Source organism: Haliotis cracherodii, unplaced genomic scaffold, assembly GCF_022045235.1.
Source record: "Haliotis cracherodii isolate W230 unplaced genomic scaffold, xgHalCrac1.p SCAF_5, whole genome shotgun sequence".
In the NCBI taxonomy this organism is placed as follows: domain Eukaryota; kingdom Metazoa; phylum Mollusca; class Gastropoda; order Lepetellida; family Haliotidae; genus Haliotis; species Haliotis cracherodii.
Genome location: NW_027266308.1, coordinates 7,026,064 through 7,043,620, shown reverse-complemented (window position 1 = coordinate 7,043,620; position 17,557 = coordinate 7,026,064). Strand labels below are relative to the sequence as shown.

General features: G+C 41.8%; 1 protein-coding gene across 1 annotated transcript in view; it reads right to left on the bottom strand.

Annotated features, from left to right (window-relative positions):
• LOC139442214 (CCAAT/enhancer-binding protein zeta-like) overlaps positions 1-17,557 on the bottom strand; it is a 39,218-nt gene that overhangs the window by 10,407 nt on the left and 11,254 nt on the right. The window contains exons 11-20 of the mRNA XM_071222998.1: positions 16,106-16,190; positions 13,683-13,767; positions 12,939-13,035; positions 12,457-12,541; positions 11,895-12,009; positions 7,881-8,022; positions 6,475-6,555; positions 5,754-5,801; positions 4,856-5,006; positions 4,091-4,233 (exon numbers count right to left, since the gene is read on the bottom strand). Of these exons, the coding sequence (XP_071079099.1) occupies positions 4,091-4,233; positions 4,856-5,006; positions 5,754-5,801; positions 6,475-6,555; positions 7,881-8,022; positions 11,895-12,009; positions 12,457-12,541; positions 12,939-13,035; positions 13,683-13,767; positions 16,106-16,190 (1,032 nt within the window). The remainder of the gene's footprint in view (positions 1-4,090; positions 4,234-4,855; positions 5,007-5,753; positions 5,802-6,474; positions 6,556-7,880; positions 8,023-11,894; positions 12,010-12,456; positions 12,542-12,938; positions 13,036-13,682; positions 13,768-16,105; positions 16,191-17,557) is intronic.

Here is a 17,557-nt window from a genome sequence, read left to right as displayed (position 1 = left end):
TACAAACATCCCAGGAACAACCAGTGTTACAAACATCCCAGGAACAACACGTGTTACAAACATCCCAGGAACAACTAGTGCTACAAACATCCCAGGAACAACTAGTGTTACAAACATCCCAGAAACAACCAGTGTTACAAACATCCCAGGAACAACTAGTGCTACAAACATCCCAGGAACAACTAGTGCTACAAACATCCCAGGAACATCTAGTGTAACAAACATCCCAGGAACAACACGTGTTACAAACATCCCAGGAACAACTAGTGCTACAAACATCACAGGAACAACCAGTGCTACAAACATCCCAGGAACAACAAGTGTTACAAACATCCCAGGAACATCTAGTGTTACAAACATCCCAGGAACATCTAGTGTTACAAACATCACAGGAACAACAAGTGTTACAAACATCCCAGGAACATCTAGTGTTACAAACATCCCAGGAACAACCAGTGTTACAAACATCCCAGGAACAACAAGTGTTACAAACATCCCAGGAACAACAAGTGTTACAAACATCCCAGGAACAACTAGTGTTACAAACATCCCAGAAACAACTAGTGTTACAAACATCACAGGAACAACCAGTGCTACAAACATCACAGGAACAACCAGTGTTACAAACATCACAGGAACAACTAGTGTTACAAACATCCCAGGAACAACAAGTGTTACAAACATCACAGGAACAACAAGTGTTACAAACATCACAGAAACAACAAGTGTTACAAACATCACAGGAACAACAAGTGTTACAAACATCCCAGGAACATCAAGTGTTACAAACATCCCAGGAACATCAAGTGTTACAAACATCCCAGGAACAACAAGTGTTACAAACATCACAGAAACAACAAGTGTTACAAACATCACAGGAACAACTAGTGTTACAAACATCACAGGAACAACAAGTGTTACAAACATCACAGAAACAACAAGTGTTACAAACATCCCAGGAACAACAAGTGTTACAAACATCACAGAAACAACAAGTGTTACAAACATCACAGAAACAACAAGTGTTACAAACATCACAGGAACAACTAGTGTTACAAACATCCCAGGAACATCAAGTGTTACAAACATCACTGGAACATCAAGTGTTACAAACATCCCAGGAACAACAAGTGTTACAAACATCCCAGGAACAACAAGTGTTACAAACATCACAGAAACAACCAGTGCTACAAACATCCCAGGAACAACAAGTGTTACAAACATCCCAGGAACAACTAGTGCTACAAACATCCCAGGAACAACTAGTGTTACAAACATCCCAGAAACAACAAGTGTTACAAACATCCCAGGAACATCAAGTGTTACAAACATCCCAGGAACAACAAGTGTTACAAACATCACAGGAACAACAAGTGTTACAAACATCACAGAAACAACAAGTGTTACAAACATCACAGGAACAACTAGTGTTACAAACATCCCAGGAACATCAAGTGTTACAAACATCACAGGAACAACAAGTGTTACAAACATCACAGGAACAACTAGTGTTACAAACATCCCAGGAACATCAAGTGTTACAAACATCCCAGGAACAACCAGTGTTACAAACATCCCAGGAACAACTAGTGCTACAAACATCCCAGGAACAACTAGTGTTACAAACATCCCAGGAACAACCAGTGTTACAAACATCCCAGGAACAACCAGTGTTACAAACATCCCAGGAACAACACGTGTTACAAACATCCCAGGAACAACTAGTGCTACAAACATCCCAGGAACAACTAGTGTTACAAACATCCCAGAAACAACCAGTGTTACAAACATCCCAGGAACAACTAGTGCTACAAACATCCCAGGAACAACTAGTGCTACAAACATCCCAGGAACATCTAGTGTAACAAACATCCCAGGAACAACACGTGTTACAAACATCCCAGGAACAACTAGTGCTACAAACATCCCAGGAACAACTAGTGCTACAAACATCACAGGAACAACCAGTGCTACAAACATCCCAGGAACAACAAGTGTTACAAACATCCCAGGAACATCTAGTGTTACAAACATCCCAGGAACATCTAGTGTTACAAACATCACAGGAACAACAAGTGTTACAAACATCCCAGGAACATCTAGTGTTACAAACATCCCAGGAACAACCAGTGTTACAAACATCCCAGGAACAACAAGTGTTACAAACATCCCAGGAACAACAAGTGTTACAAACATCCCAGGAACAACTAGTGTTACAAACATCCCAGAAACAACTAGTGTTACAAACATCACAGGAACAACCAGTGCTACAAACATCACAGGAACAACCAGTGTTACAAACATCACAGGAACAACTAGTGCTACAAACATCCCAGGAACAACAAGTGTTACAAACATCCCAGGAACAACTAGTGTTACAAACATCCCAGAAACAACTAGTGTTACAAACATCACAGGAACAACAAGTGCTACAAACATCCCAGGAACATCTAGTGTTACAAACATCACAGGAACAACAAGTGTTACAAACATCCCAGGAACAACTAGTGTTACAAACATCCCAGGAACATCTAGTGTTACAAACATCCCAGGAACATCAAGTGTTACAAACATCACAGGAACAACCAGTGTTACAAACATCACAGGAACAACCAGTGCTACAAACATCACAGGAACATCTAGTGTTACAAACATCCCAGGAACAACTAGTGTTACAAACATCACAGGAACAACTAGTGTTACAAACATCCCAGGAACATCTAGTGTTACAAACATCCCAGGAACAACTAGTGTTACAAACATCCCAGGAACAACTAGTGTTACAAACATCCCAGGAACAACTAGTGTTACAAACATCCCAGGAACAACTAGTGTTACAAACATCCCAGGAACAACTAGTGTTACAAACATCCCAGGAACAACAAGTGTTACAAACATCACAGGAACAACTAGTGTTACAAACATCCCAGGAACAACACTTGTTACAAACATCCCAGGAACAACTAGTGCTACAAACATCACAGGAACAACTAGTGTTACAAACATCCCAGGAACAACCAGTGCTACAAACATCCCAGGAACAACACGTGTTACAAACATCCCAGGAACAACAAGTGTTACAAACATCACAGGAACAACTAGTGTTACAAACATCACAGGAACAACTAGTGCTACAAACATCACAGGAACAACAAGTGTTACAAACATCACAGGAACAACAAGTGTTACAAACATCACAGGAACAACTAGTGTTACAAACATCACAGGAACAACTAGTGCTACAAACATCCCAGGAACAACTAGTGTTACAAACATCACAGGAACAACAAGTGTTACAAACATCACAGGAACAACAAGTGTTACAAACATCACAGGAACAACTAGTGTTACAAACATCACAGGAACAACAAGTGTTACAAACATCACAGGAACAACTAGTGTTACAAACATCACAGGAACAACTAGTGCTACAAACATCCCAGGAACAACTAGTGTTACAAACATCACAGGAACAACAAGTGTTACAAACATCACAGGAACAACAAGTGTTACAAACATCACAGGAACAACTAGTGTTACAAACATCACAGGAACAACACGTGTTACAAACATCACAAGAACAACCAGTGCTACAAACATCACAGGAACAACTAGTGCTACAAACATCACAGGAACATCTAGTGTTACAAACATCCCAGGAACAACATGTGTTACAAACATCACAGGAACAACTAGTGTTACAAACATCCCAGGAACAACCAGTGTTACAAACATCACAGGAACAACTAGTGTTACAAACATCCCAGGAACATCTAGTGCTACAAACATCACAGGAACAACTAGTGCTACAAACAGCGCAGGAACAACCAGTGTTACAAACATCACAGTAACAACACGTGTTCCAAACATCCCAGGAACAACTAGTGCTACAAACATCACAGTAACAACACGTGTTCCAAACATCCCAGGAACAACTAGTGCTACAAACATCACAGGAACAACTAGTGCTACAAACAGCGCAGGAACAACCAGTGTTACAAACATCACAGTAACAACACGTGTTCCAAACATCCCAGGACCAACTAGTGCTACATATCTCCCCACCCCTTCCCAAGGCTGGTGTAGTCACCTGCAGCAGGGTTTTGGCAAACAGAGCCACAGAAGGGTGGAAGTGGTTGGCAAGCTTCTCCAGTTCCCAGACACACGCCTGGTCAGCGCCACAGTACATCGGGTTTCGATGGAACGGGTCGTACGTCCCCAGGGTCATCTTTTCTGAAACAATCATTCACCATTTGTCACTTCATTTCTGTCTCAAGCTGTACACATATCGCAGTCACTTCCCTACACACCAGTGTGCAATTGTACAAAACAAGCTTAGCGTTACTACTGTCATAGTCGATGTTAAGGTAAGAACAATGATGTCTTTGTACAGCAGGACCCACCTACCCTGCTCCTGACCCCCTACACACCAGGCCTACCCTGCTTGTGTCTCCCTACACACCCGGCCTACCCTGCTTGTGTCTCCCTACACACCAGGCCTACCCTTCTTTTGTCTCCCTACACCCCAGGCCTACCCTGCTTGTGTCTCCCTACACACCCGGCCTACCCTGCTTGTGTCTCCCTACACACCAGGCCTACCCTGCTTGTGTCTCCCTACACACCAGGCCTACCCTGCTTGTGTCTCCCTACACACCAGGCCTACCCTGCTTGTTTCTACCAACGCACCAGGCCTACCCTGCTTGTGTCTCCCTACACACCAGGCCTACCCTGCTTGTTTCTCCCTACACACCAGGCCTACCCTGCTTGTGTCTCCCTACACACCAGGCCTACCCTGCTTGTGTCTCCCTACACACCAGGCCTACCCTGCTTGTGTCTCCCTACACACCAGGCCTACCCTGCTTGTTTCTCCGATGAACCCAGGAGGACTTGAGCTTCTTCTTGACCTCCACCTTGATGTCTGGTTTCTCCTCCCCATCCTCTGCTGCATGTGACGGCTCCTCATCTTCCCCTGGCAGGTCCACAAAATGCTCCTCGTCATCCGAGTCCTGATCACGTAGACCACACAGTCAGAGAATGGACAGTGACAAGACACAGGTCAGTGATAAGTGAGTGAATGTTGTTGAATGCCAGGGCACAATGACACACAATCAGCTCACAAAGGCTGATCACACAATCAGCTCACAAAGGCTGATCACCCAATCAAAGTCAGTCGCCTCGTATGACCAGCAAATTGGGTGCAGGGATACTTATTCTGACCCGGTTCACCACAGGGGTCTCAGTTTAGAGAGGTATTAAGTACATTTTTCAAACGATAGAAATACAACATTCATCAATGAATGACCAGATTACAAAATGATCTGAGATTAGGATCCTCAGAAATCTCACTTTTCAGACACAAGGATCAAATGCAGCAATCCATTGGGATTGCAGGTTAGAATTGGTCCCCAGGGTGCCGTTGTACCAAAAAAACCTTAGCAATACGACTGTCGTAAGTCTATGTTAAGGTATGAGAGTTATGATCAGCTTAGTGCTAAGATCGCTTTGTACAATGGCACCCAGAACCATATGCTGGTCTTAAGAGGTGATGTACTCTATTGAGTGGTCAAGCTCGGTGACTTGGTTGATTGCATGTCATGGCACCCCGACGATGTCAATCATTGCTCACAATATCGATCACTGGAATGTCTGGGCCTCATTTGATTATTTACAGACCATTGTCATATTGCTTGAATATTGAGGAGTGTGGTGTAAAAACAAAAAACCCATCCTTTGTAGTCAAAAGATTATCTTACCTCAAAAGTCTGTGTAAAGTTGATGATATCAGGTCTTTTTTTAATGACCTGAAATGACCAAAAAAAGTATAAAAAATATCCTGTTCACTTGAAATATCATTGTATGTTAGCTACACATGACAACCTTGCAGCATCATGTAGAACAGGCAGTAGAGGTAAAACTGCTATACTGTGAGAGTGAGTGAGTTGGGTTTAATGCCGCTTTTAACAGTGTTCCAGTTATATCACGGCGTGTCAGCTTAATGTGGGAGGAAAGCTCGAAGTGATGCAGGTCTCAGACGTTTACCACTTCGGTGAAACCCACGAGCACGGGTATGGTGCTGACAAACCTAGAAACATAATGGGGGCGAACCGGGATTCAAACCCACAATCATAGGTTTCTGGCGTGCGCAACTCTGCACAGCGAATCGCGGCGCCTTAGACGACTGGGCCACCCGTGCCCCCCACTACTGTGAGAAATTCCGTCAGCTTTAACACTCCCAGTAACTGTTTTCAAATCGCAGCATGTAGAACTCCCTATCACCTGAACCCCAAATTTAAAATTCGGTGCGTAAGTGCATGCAGTGACTGAAAACAAATCCAAGACAAACAGATCAATTTTTAACCAAAAAAGGGGCTCCCCTCCCCTCCCCTCCCCTCCCCTACAACAGAATATCAAATGGTCGTATCAAGTGGCCCTGCCCCCCGGTGTCTCTCTGTGTGGACAGCCAGAACCCCTCACCTCTGACAGCATGAAGAGCACGCCACACACAAACTGGGGGCTGTGGTAGGAGCAGACTTGCAGCATCCTCTTGATGAAAGCCTGGAACACAGACATGCAAATAAAAAAACAACCATAATCAAACTGCTGCTTACAGTTTGTGTTTGTTTGTTTGTTTGGTTGGTTGGTTGGTTGGTTGGTTAAATCTACAGGTAACCAAGCTCTACATTGAAAACACAGTATGTTTATCTCCTAAACAATAATCAAACTGTTGCTGTTTGTTTTCTTTGTTTGTTTGTTTGTTTGTTTGTTGTTACTGAGGCCAGACCATAACTGTTAGACAGTTGTCTACCAATGAAAAAGATGCTTGTGATGACATCACTCATTTAATGGTGTAAGTCCATGGGTAAACAGAAGACAAAGACATTAACAACTTATTACTGTGATCCCACTACAATCTGAAACTGTACTTCGGCCACTAAATGTATTGCTGGGAGGAGTGATTATCACTGGATTCAATCGGTGGTTAGGTGAAATGGGGTTTCTATAAAAAGATGTAACATTCTGTTTGTTTGTTTTTTTGTTTTTTTTGTCAGCAATATACCAGCTATATGACGGGGGTCTGTAAATAATCGAGTATGGTCCAGACAATCCGGTGGTTGACATCATGAGCATCGATATGCGGAAATGGGATACGATGACATGCATTAACCAAGTCAGCGAGCCTGACCACCCGATCCCGTTAGTCGCCTTTTACGACAAGCATGGGTTGCTGAAGACCAATTCTAACCTGGATATTCCAGGATGAAACAGAAAAAATTCCAAAAACAATGAAGTCAACAGTTGACCACTTCAATGATAAGTGCGGAAATCAAATGGTTCATTGATTGGAAATTGTCTTCAAGGAAAAAAGAAAAAAATAGGAAAGAAAACAATCCTTTAAAGCAAAAGGCACCAGTTTGAAGCTTGATTGATGTATGTGCAAACTTTGCCAGAGACAAGCAACGGAGTGCTGGAGACATTTCAAATCCATGCACAAACACGTCAACCATAGGTTCCTGAGGACCAACAGTACCACAGAATCCCCAAGACAAGTGACAAGACTGACAAAAATTGGAATGAATTTGCTAAAATGAGTGTCACAGGGCCCCATTCCAAAAAGCTATCTTAGCACTACGATTGTCGTAAGTCAGTGTTAAAGAATGGGAGTTATGATTGACTTAGCGCTAAGATCACTTTGTGGAACGGGGTCCTGGCTGTTTGTGACCAATGGCATGGATTGTTTCCCCAGCTTTGACTGGTCTTATCCAGACTTACTTGATGTGGTAATTCAGCTGCCATCTACCAGCTCATGCTTACTACCAGAACTAAATCCATTTGGATTCGCCAAACACAGCCAGATCTGTGTGAAAGTATACGGAGCATACCTTGATTCTTTTTGGCGATGTGTCCGTGCGCAGTGTCTTGAAGATGAGATTGAGGAACATGGCTTGTTTGGAGGATGTCTTCAGGGCCGGGGCAGCCAGCTTCTTGTACAGCGCCACATAGAACCTGTCACTCAGTGCCTCACTGTAACAACGTAATGGACTCAGGTGATACACACTACTAAAAAATTGATAAGGGTACTGAATTATTTTTTATCCTGTTACAGTGAGTGAGTGAGTGAGTGAGTGAGTTGGATGTAACTCCCCTTTTAACAGTATTCCAGTTATATCACGGCGTGTCAGCTTAATGTGGGAGGAAAGCTCGAGGTGATGCAGGTCTCAGACGTTTACCACTTCGGTGAAACCCACGAGCACGGGTATGGTGCTGACAAACATAATCGGGGTGAACCGAGATTCGAACCGACAATCATAGGTTTCTGGCGTGCCCAAGGGACGCAACTCTGCACAGCGAATCACGGTGCCTCATACTACTGGGCCACCAGTGTGTCCCCCTTATCCTGTTACAAAACTAGTGGACAAAATACTATTGAATCATGTACTATAAAGCCAAACATGATGCAGTTTCACTGCAATATCAGATACTATGTGTATGACAACACTTCCAAACAATCGGTCTTGTTCAGCCCCAAACAGGACACTCAGAATTAGTCAAATCTAAATATTTTTTACATTTCTATTCTTATTCTGCATTACTCAAAACACAAAATACTATTGAATCATGTCCTTCTGTTAAAATTAACTTGAGTGAGTGAGTGAGTTGGGTTTAACACCGCTTTTAACAGTATTGCAGTTATATCGCGGCGTGTCAGCTTAATGTGGGAGGAAAGCCCGAAGTGATGCAGGTCTCAGACGTTTACCACTTACTACAAACCTAGAAACATAATCAGGCAAACCGGGATTCGAACCCACAATCATAGGTTTCTGGCGTGCCCAAGGGACGCAACTCTGCAGAGTAATTGCAGCGCCTTAGATGGCTGGGCCACCCGTGCCCCCAAAAATTAACTTGAAATGAAGCCTAACTTGATGCAGCTCCCCTGCAATATCAGATACTATTTGTATGACAACACTTCCAAACAATCAGTCTCGTTCAGACCCAAACAGAACACTCTGAATATCCTTATCAAATGTTGAACAGTATAATAACTGATGGACAGGATATCCTTAAAATCAGTCTTGTTTCTTGGTTTGTTGTTTAACGCCGCACTCAGCAATATTCCAGCTATATGACGGCGGTCTGTAAATAATTCGAGTCTGGACCAGACAATCCAGTGATTCATAACATGAGCATCAATCCACGCAATTGGGATCGATGACATGCATCAACCAAGTCAGCGAGCCTGACCACCCGATCCATTAGTCGCCTTTTACGACAAGCATAGTCACCTTTTACGGCAAGCATGGGTTGCTGGAGACCTATTCTACCCCGGAATCTTCACGGGTCTTAAAATCAGTCTGGAATGACAGGTACCCAGGTCGGATGCAGACGTACCCAGGGTACTGGGACCACTTAAGCTGGTTCCCGGCTCCCTATGCGCGTCGTCAACTTGCGCCAAGCTAGGAGCCGGTACAGGCCAAAATAAAAAACACTCAGCGTGTTTATTTGACGTCACATCCGGTGATTTTCAAAAATGGCTACGCTAATATACCGATACAGGGGAGGGAGGGACACACCTGTGAAAAGCGTGTCATCTTGCGTTTGCTGTGGTTAAACCAAAATCTGATGGCGGGCAATTTTATAGAGTGGAAAATAGACAAACAAAATCAACTGACAACAGTCTCGCTAATTTTTTGGAGCGCTAAGGCAGATTAAAAGTGGTTCATGGGTTGAATTCTAAGTGAAGACAGAAAATATTTGAAAAATTGTATTTCTGAAATTCTGCATTGTTGACATATTTATTTACAAGAATTCACTTCTATATTTTGGAGCACCTTTAGAATACGGTACTGAATTCTAAAGGGAGGCCGAAGATTTTATAGATTTTCGGGCAACGAGGTCCATTTACACCTTGTCCAGAATGAAGGCTTACAAAATCCCTAAAAATGTTATGAAGTAGAGAAACTGACACAGGCTTTCCCCTTGGATGATAGAGGGATATATTTGTCCCTCCTCTTGAACCCTCATTGTGAAGTCGAATAAAATTCAAACTGCAGCAGTCATTGTATCCTGCTGTTTACAGTTATAATTATTTTGTAGATTTTTCATATCTTTCATACATTTTTTCGCCTACTTTGGATATTTGTCAATGTTCGATATGATATTATACGTAGATCTAGGCCATAACGTGTATCTACCTTTGATAATCTCCTGTTTGTTTGGACAAGAAATCGATAAGTTTATATATATATAGTGTTGTATACGATATTTCTTTAATCTGGACAGTGTTACATCATTACCTTACGTTGAGTCACATATTTTTGACAATGCAGTTATAATGAACTGTACATTGTGCAGAAATGTTTTTATTATGCTAAATATTGAGATATGCAAGACAACAATGCCCGAGATGAGGTAAGAGAACCTCTTCTCTCTGATTGTTTGGGGATAGTTGTAATGCATTAATAAAAGGTTGGATGCCACAGAGATAACTCCTTTTGAGGATGATGCCCATGTCTGTCATGTTCAGTAATATGGAAAGCAGTTTTCTAAGAACGCATACCATAAGACCCCATACCATCTTTACAACGATCTTGAAAATTATCAACATAATCACTTAACACAGGTTTGATTTATGTAAATAGTTACTAAATACCATCCATGTTTAAAAGAAAATCGACACCTGGTCGCACCCAGGTGCAATCTTAGACTACATTACTACTATAGTATTATTTGTAACACTTTGAAACGGAATGTCACCTTCATTCTGCTGTCACTCAGCTACAATGTTGTACAAAGTTAGAAGTGATGACTGGGTGAATGAATAGAAACCATCCATTATGATTCTGCCCATTTGTTGAGTAACGGACATTGACTTATTTCGTTGGTATTAATAATTGTATTGCATTTGAATGTTGTTTAAAAATATATAGCTAGAAAATATCAACATCGGCCATGGTTAATTGCTATTCTATTCCAATTTCAATATTTTCAACAGAGGTTTTATCATTTTAAACGTAATCATCCAATAAATATATTGCAACCACATACGAGTCGTACAACACATTTCTATTTTGTCAGAAGAGTCACGTCATATTTATTACGAGTTATTCTTTATTCCTTAAAATGGAACACCAACCCTCTTAAAATAAACTTTTTCGACGTCATGGAATGGAAAGACAAAGTTAGGAATATTTTCAATGCGACATTTATACTTTATGGGTGGCTCTACATATGTCGACATATATAAACTTCCTACATGCGTATCTCATTCAAATACCTGAGAATATTTTATTCGCTCAAAGTTTTCTGACAAGTGTATGATAAATATTTTTCTCGCATAGCACAATTTCGGGGTGTATTCGAAAACCTGCGAAATGTTCATGCAAAGAAATACGCTAGACTATGTTTACTATCATTTCTCTTACATATCGATATCATGTACGTAAAATATATGATGAAAATAATTTTGGAAATTTAATTTCCTACAATTAATTACAATTTAAAGTTTGAAGGTCTTTCCTGCATCCGACGGTGGCACATCTAACAAAATGACTTAAAGTAGTTTGTGACGTTTCTCAGTGGAGGCTTTTGTAGAAGGGTAGCGCGTCGTCTTAAAATAGCGACCAATGAAAAATTACATAACATAGTGTATGTTTAATATTTCGAAGGCGCTCACAGCTATTGTCTCATTGGCCTGTACCGGCTCCTATATTGTGATATTGGAGACGGGGCCCAGCTTAGGGACCACTCACCTCGAGTCTGTGACGTGACCTTTTACGGCAAGCATGGGTTGCTGAAGACCTATTCTACCCCGGAATCTCCACAGGTCTTAAAATCAGTCTGGAATGACAGGTACCCAGGTCGGATGCAGACGTACCCAGGGCACTGGGACCACTCACCTGGAGTCTGTGACGTGATGCAGCAGCATGAGAGCCTGGACGCTGGTGTTGAAGTTGACCAGGTGGACGATCTTGTACAGGCTGTCCAGCTGCTCATTCAGGGAACTCTTCTCACCTGGACAGGATTACATTCACATCAGGAGTGAGTGAGTATGATTTTACGCTGCTTTTAGCAATATTCCAGCAATATCACGGCAGGGGACACCAGAAATGGGCTTCACACATTGTACCCATGTCGGGAATCGAACCCGGGTCTTTGGCGTGACGAGCGAACGCTTTAACCACTAGGCTACCCGACCGCCCTTCACATCAGGAAGAAACATCATCAATGGCTAACACAAAAGTCTCCAGTTTCTCATGGGACGTTTGATTGTTGAGGTTATAAGACAAACCTAATTTCTTGAATTCAAATCTAATAACGATTTTGTACTGGCGATTCGAAAGCCTCTAGATGTACTACTTCATTAATATGTGACAAGCTCGGATCGAACAGCGTAGTCAGCTTGTAAACAGTCACACGTCTGCTAGCAGCAAGAATGTGCTGGGTGGTCATTGGTCTCACCTCTAGCGTATGGGAAGGCCCGGTGGACTCCCGTCAGCAGGGCGCTCATCATCTTGCTGTCAATCTCCCCTTTCTGGACAAAGGCCTGGAATACATACATAATGCCATTGATCTTGCACTGACCTTAGAAACAGGTACACGCACATAGTAAACAAGCTGTCAGCATCATCATGGAATGGTCTGTTTAACACTGCTGGGAACAGTATTATAGTTATATCACGGCGTGTCAGCTTAATGTGGGAGGAAAGCCCGAAGTGATGCAGGTCTCAGACCTTTACCACTTCGGTGAAACCCACGAGCACGGGTATGGTGCTGACAAACCTAGAAACATAATCGGGGCGAACCGGGATTCGAAACCACAATCATAGGTTTCTGGTAAGTCCAAGGGACGCAACTCTTCACAGCGAATTGTGATGACATGAAATCATCTGAGTGACTGAATACCCATCTCTACATCTCTTCCATGTGTGTGAGTAGCTTACCCTGAAGAAGGAGAAGTAGATCTTGATGAGCTGCGAGGCCAGCTCTTCATCCTCTGCATCCAGGACGATCTGGTTGAGGAAACACATCGCATAGTATCTGAAACAAACAATCATCTTGAACATTTTGTCTGTGCAATTTTATCATCAAACAACTTCTTATGTTTCGCATAAGGAGTTTGTTTGTTTGTTTGTTTGTTTGTTTGTTGGCCACAAAACACTGCAATGAGCAATATTCGAGCCACATCACAGTGGGATGGTTATTTATCACTGTGGTGATGGTTATTTATCACTGCGGTGATGGTTATTTATCACTGCGGTGATGGTTATTTATCACTGCGGTGATGGTTATTTATCACTGCGGTGATGGTTATTTTATCACTGCGGTGATGGTTATTTATCACTGTGGTGATGGTTATTTATCACTGTGGTGATGGTTCTTTCAAGCTTCAAAATAATTCTCTTTCCATAAGAGGAAATAAAATGTCGAAACTATTAAAAGATACACTGTTAATGACTTGTAAAGTCATCTAAATCCTTGTCTATTTAGTAAGTAAGTGAAGGAGTACAGTTTCACACTGCTTTTAGCACTATTCCAGCAATATCATGGCAGAGGACAGCAGAAATGGGTTTCTCACATAGTACCATGTGGGGAATTGAACCCAGGCCTTCAGCTTGAGGAGCGAACACTTTAACCACTAGGCTACCCCACTGCTCCTATTTAGACAAAGTAGCGATAATACTCACTGTGCCCTTGCGGAGATGTTTGGTCTGTACAGGATCACCTCCACGGCGTTCACCACCACGGAGTTCATGTTGGGGTGCTGACTCACTGCACAAGTGGACAAGAACAATTGACAACATCTCACATGTGAGTAAACGATGAGGCTGGAAGGCTGAACTGATATTATAAACCTATTCATTGGGATCGCTATTAAGTAAGAGACTTCTTTCTATAGGCATTAGAACCTATTGTGAGGTTTTACTTTCCAGTTGGGTTAAATCTCATAAACAGGGACGTTGTAATGTCCCTGGGATCTTATATAATATCCCAGGGATTTTATATAATGTCCTGGGTATTTTATTAATATAACTTCCGTTCAGATTGTAACATGTAATGAAATGTAAAATCAGATGACAAATGTTTTCTTTATATTCCGAGGATCGAACTCGCAACCTTCATATCTGTAGCCCAGTGAGTGTACCACGAGGCTACAGAGGTGCTGATAAGCCACACTGGTTTTTAGAATGTCCTTTTCAAGATCCAGCAACAGATATTTTATGCGCGTTTCGTAGGTTCATGGAAAGTATGTTCGAAACATAAAAATGTTGATAAATGTTGTTTTAAGTTTCTTTTTTCGGTTTATAGGCATGGAAAAACACTTTCCCTCGGTTTTGGTAGACAGGGCATGCCCTGGGGGTTGGGAAAAAAATGCGGGTGCTTCACTCCTTGGTTTTTCCCTCTCCCTAGGGCATGCTCTGTCTACAAAAACCTCGTGAGTGTGTTTTCTCCAATACTTATTAGTTATGGTGTCTTCGGTTGCCGTATACGTTGTCGTAAAACACCTCGCCTAATATTTTTCTGCTAACCTAATACAACACCGTATACAGCAACTAAAGACACCATAACAAGTTTATTATGCCGAAAAGTTTACACTATTTGGTATCCATATCACACGTGTCATGTCAAAATGAAAACTTGACAAATTAAAACTGTACGTTGAATTGACGTTAAGGGTCAAAGGGAGAGTACTCTTCAAATCTTAGAGGCCAAACCTTTTTGAAATTTTTTAACTATAATCTTTATCAATAAAGACATGGACATGATCTAAAACACAGATTAATGTCCTGCACATCACAAATTATGATAGTAAAACACAAAACGGTGTCAAATAACAAATTTCGGTAACAGATTTTCCACGTGAGATATGTGAGGTGGGTGTTGGAAAATCCAAGATGGCTGTTACTGAGGGTATACGGTCTCATATTAGGTCAGCATCATCTTGGATTTTTACTGACGGTATACGGGCTCATGTTTTGTCAGTGGATCTGATCTCTGATTGGTCAGTCTCACTTTGAGGCATAATAAAGCGTGCCATTAAACACAGCTCCATATTTGATGCACTTTATCCTTCCTGTAGGCATTTCCTCGGAGAGAGTACATTCCATATCACAGAAACTTTGGCAATGAATTAAGCTCCTTGGGTTCCAAAGCTTCTGACATCTTTCTATGTGAGGTGTAGAATTTATCAATCAACCCTTGTTAATCTACTGACACCTGTCATGATATCGAGTGACCACTCAACATGTACTGCTCCCATCATACAGTGATATTGGAGTATTCTTACAGCTCTAAAATTATCTCCCCTTGCCCAGTCAACCAGCAAGCTCCTTCCCAGTGTGTGACACTTTCGTTACACTCTCGGTAACATCGTTCCCACCAGTCTGGGCGCGGCCATTACAAGTTTCTTGAAATCTGTCCTCTAACCCCAATTGTAGTAACGTTTATACTTTTGTTTATGTCTTTGGGAATGCTATCATAGTTATTTTTTAAAAGGTTTAAGACTGACCATATGTCCAAGATGAATTTAACTTTTTGGTTGTTTGATCAGATTGGTTCGAGTTTGCAGACAAACGGAAAATCACTCAAATTCCCCCTTACGTTCTTACCATACCAATTACAAGATAGCTGAAACGAAATAGAAATTCAGATTGACAAAATTTAATTAGGGTAAGAGTATTCGGCATCACGGCAGTCATCGCTTTTTTGTAAAATTAACGGTCCGTTGGTTGCGAGTTCAACTCCAAGCATGGTTGTGGCCACCTATTCACAGTAGGGAGTTTTGACTGGTGGCAGCGATAGTGTATAGAGCTCTGCAAAAGGGCTATCGCTGTGTGGAGCTTGAGTCAACCAGATGACTTGGTTTTAAACACAGAGGCAGATGTTACCATGGTTACTACTTTATAAGGGTAGGCAGATCTAGCGACATCTACATTTATCTTACAATCATCAGCTTATCAGAATCAGAAAAAGAGTCAGATTGCTCAAACATACGCTTGTTTTAGACAAAGTAGTAAAGGTGTTACCATGGTTACTGGTTCATGCTAGGTGTCAATCAGAGATGTCTGGCCAAGATGCATTCAATGTCAGACTGCTGTAGTTTACTTACCCAGTTTGGTGAGGAGGTGAGAAGCCTTGGCGGCAATCTTGTAGTCTGGATCTCCCAGCTTGTTGGCCATCATAGGCAGCAGCTCCTACAGTGAGTGAATGAGTGAGTGAGTGAGTTGGGTTTAACGCTGTTTTTAACAATATTCCAGTTATATCACGGCGTGTCAGCTTAATGTTGGAGGAAAGCCCGAAGTGATGCAGGTCTCAGACGTTTACCACTTTGGTGAAACCCACGAGCACGGGAATGGTGCTGACAAACCTAGAAACATAATGGGGGCGAACCGGGATTCGAACCCACAATCATAGGTTTCTGGCGTGTCCAGGGGACGCAACTCTGCACAGCAAATCGTGGATTAGTATTTCAGTTCTAGGGATGAAGGTTAGACTGACCCTTTCCCAGGTTGGGATGCTGGGGGATGTGTAGGCACCTGTAATGACCTATTTCAAGTTTCCCAAAGCGATCTTAGTGTTACGATTATCAAAAGCCTATGTTAAAGTATGGGAGATTTTATCATCTTGGGGCTTACGAGACCCTTGCCCAAGGGAAAATTTAGGGATTAGGGATCAACTAAATACATGTATATTGCAAGGTGAAAGCAAAAATCTATAATTTTATAACTCCAAACATTCTTTTTATGGTGTTAAAAAACAACAGTTGTGATCCTTTTTCTGTTAACATCCTGTGCTCATGGCGTTGCCCAGAATGGTAAATGTCTGCACCACAATCTCTGTAAAATCAGATCTTAGTTCTCACTATCGCTAAACAAGGGTCATGTCAGAACGACCTTTCATCCGACCAATGAAAGTGTTGCTTACCTGATCATCAAAGTGACAGTCGGAATGTGTTTTCTAATCATGCAACCTCAAAAATGTTAACACAGGGTATTCTGAACGACAGTTCCAGCCCGTACGACTGATTCTGTCAAAATTATCGTCTATCTCTCGTTTGCGTGGGATGTTCATTTGTTCAGTTTTCAAAATTTTAATCGAGAACTGTCAAAATATTTTCATACAATCGCTACAACATATAAGACATTCTGGAATGTTCGTTGTTCAGTTTTTGAAATTTTAATCGAGAACTGTGTCAAAATATTTTTCAAGCTTAGTCTGAAATGGAAGTCGCCAGGTTGAAATGAGTGCCGTAAAGCTCAAGAAAGCTGCTTTCTAATTTGCTGAAGTCGACTTCTTGTCAGTCGTTTCAGTGGGAGGTCATGGTTTGCGAAAGGTCGTTCTGACGTGACCCGTAATGGGATGTCCTCAGATCTTTGTTTAGCGGCAGGGAGAACTTAGATCTGATTTTAGTGAGAGTGCCTGCACCGATTCAGATTTTCCTCCACTCATTCCGCATATATTCCATCATACTGGTACAAGTGCAGTACCTTCTATGGGTATTTATCCCTTCGAGTTAGAAATGAAAATTAACAAATCAAAGCTGACAACCTTCTTTGTACAG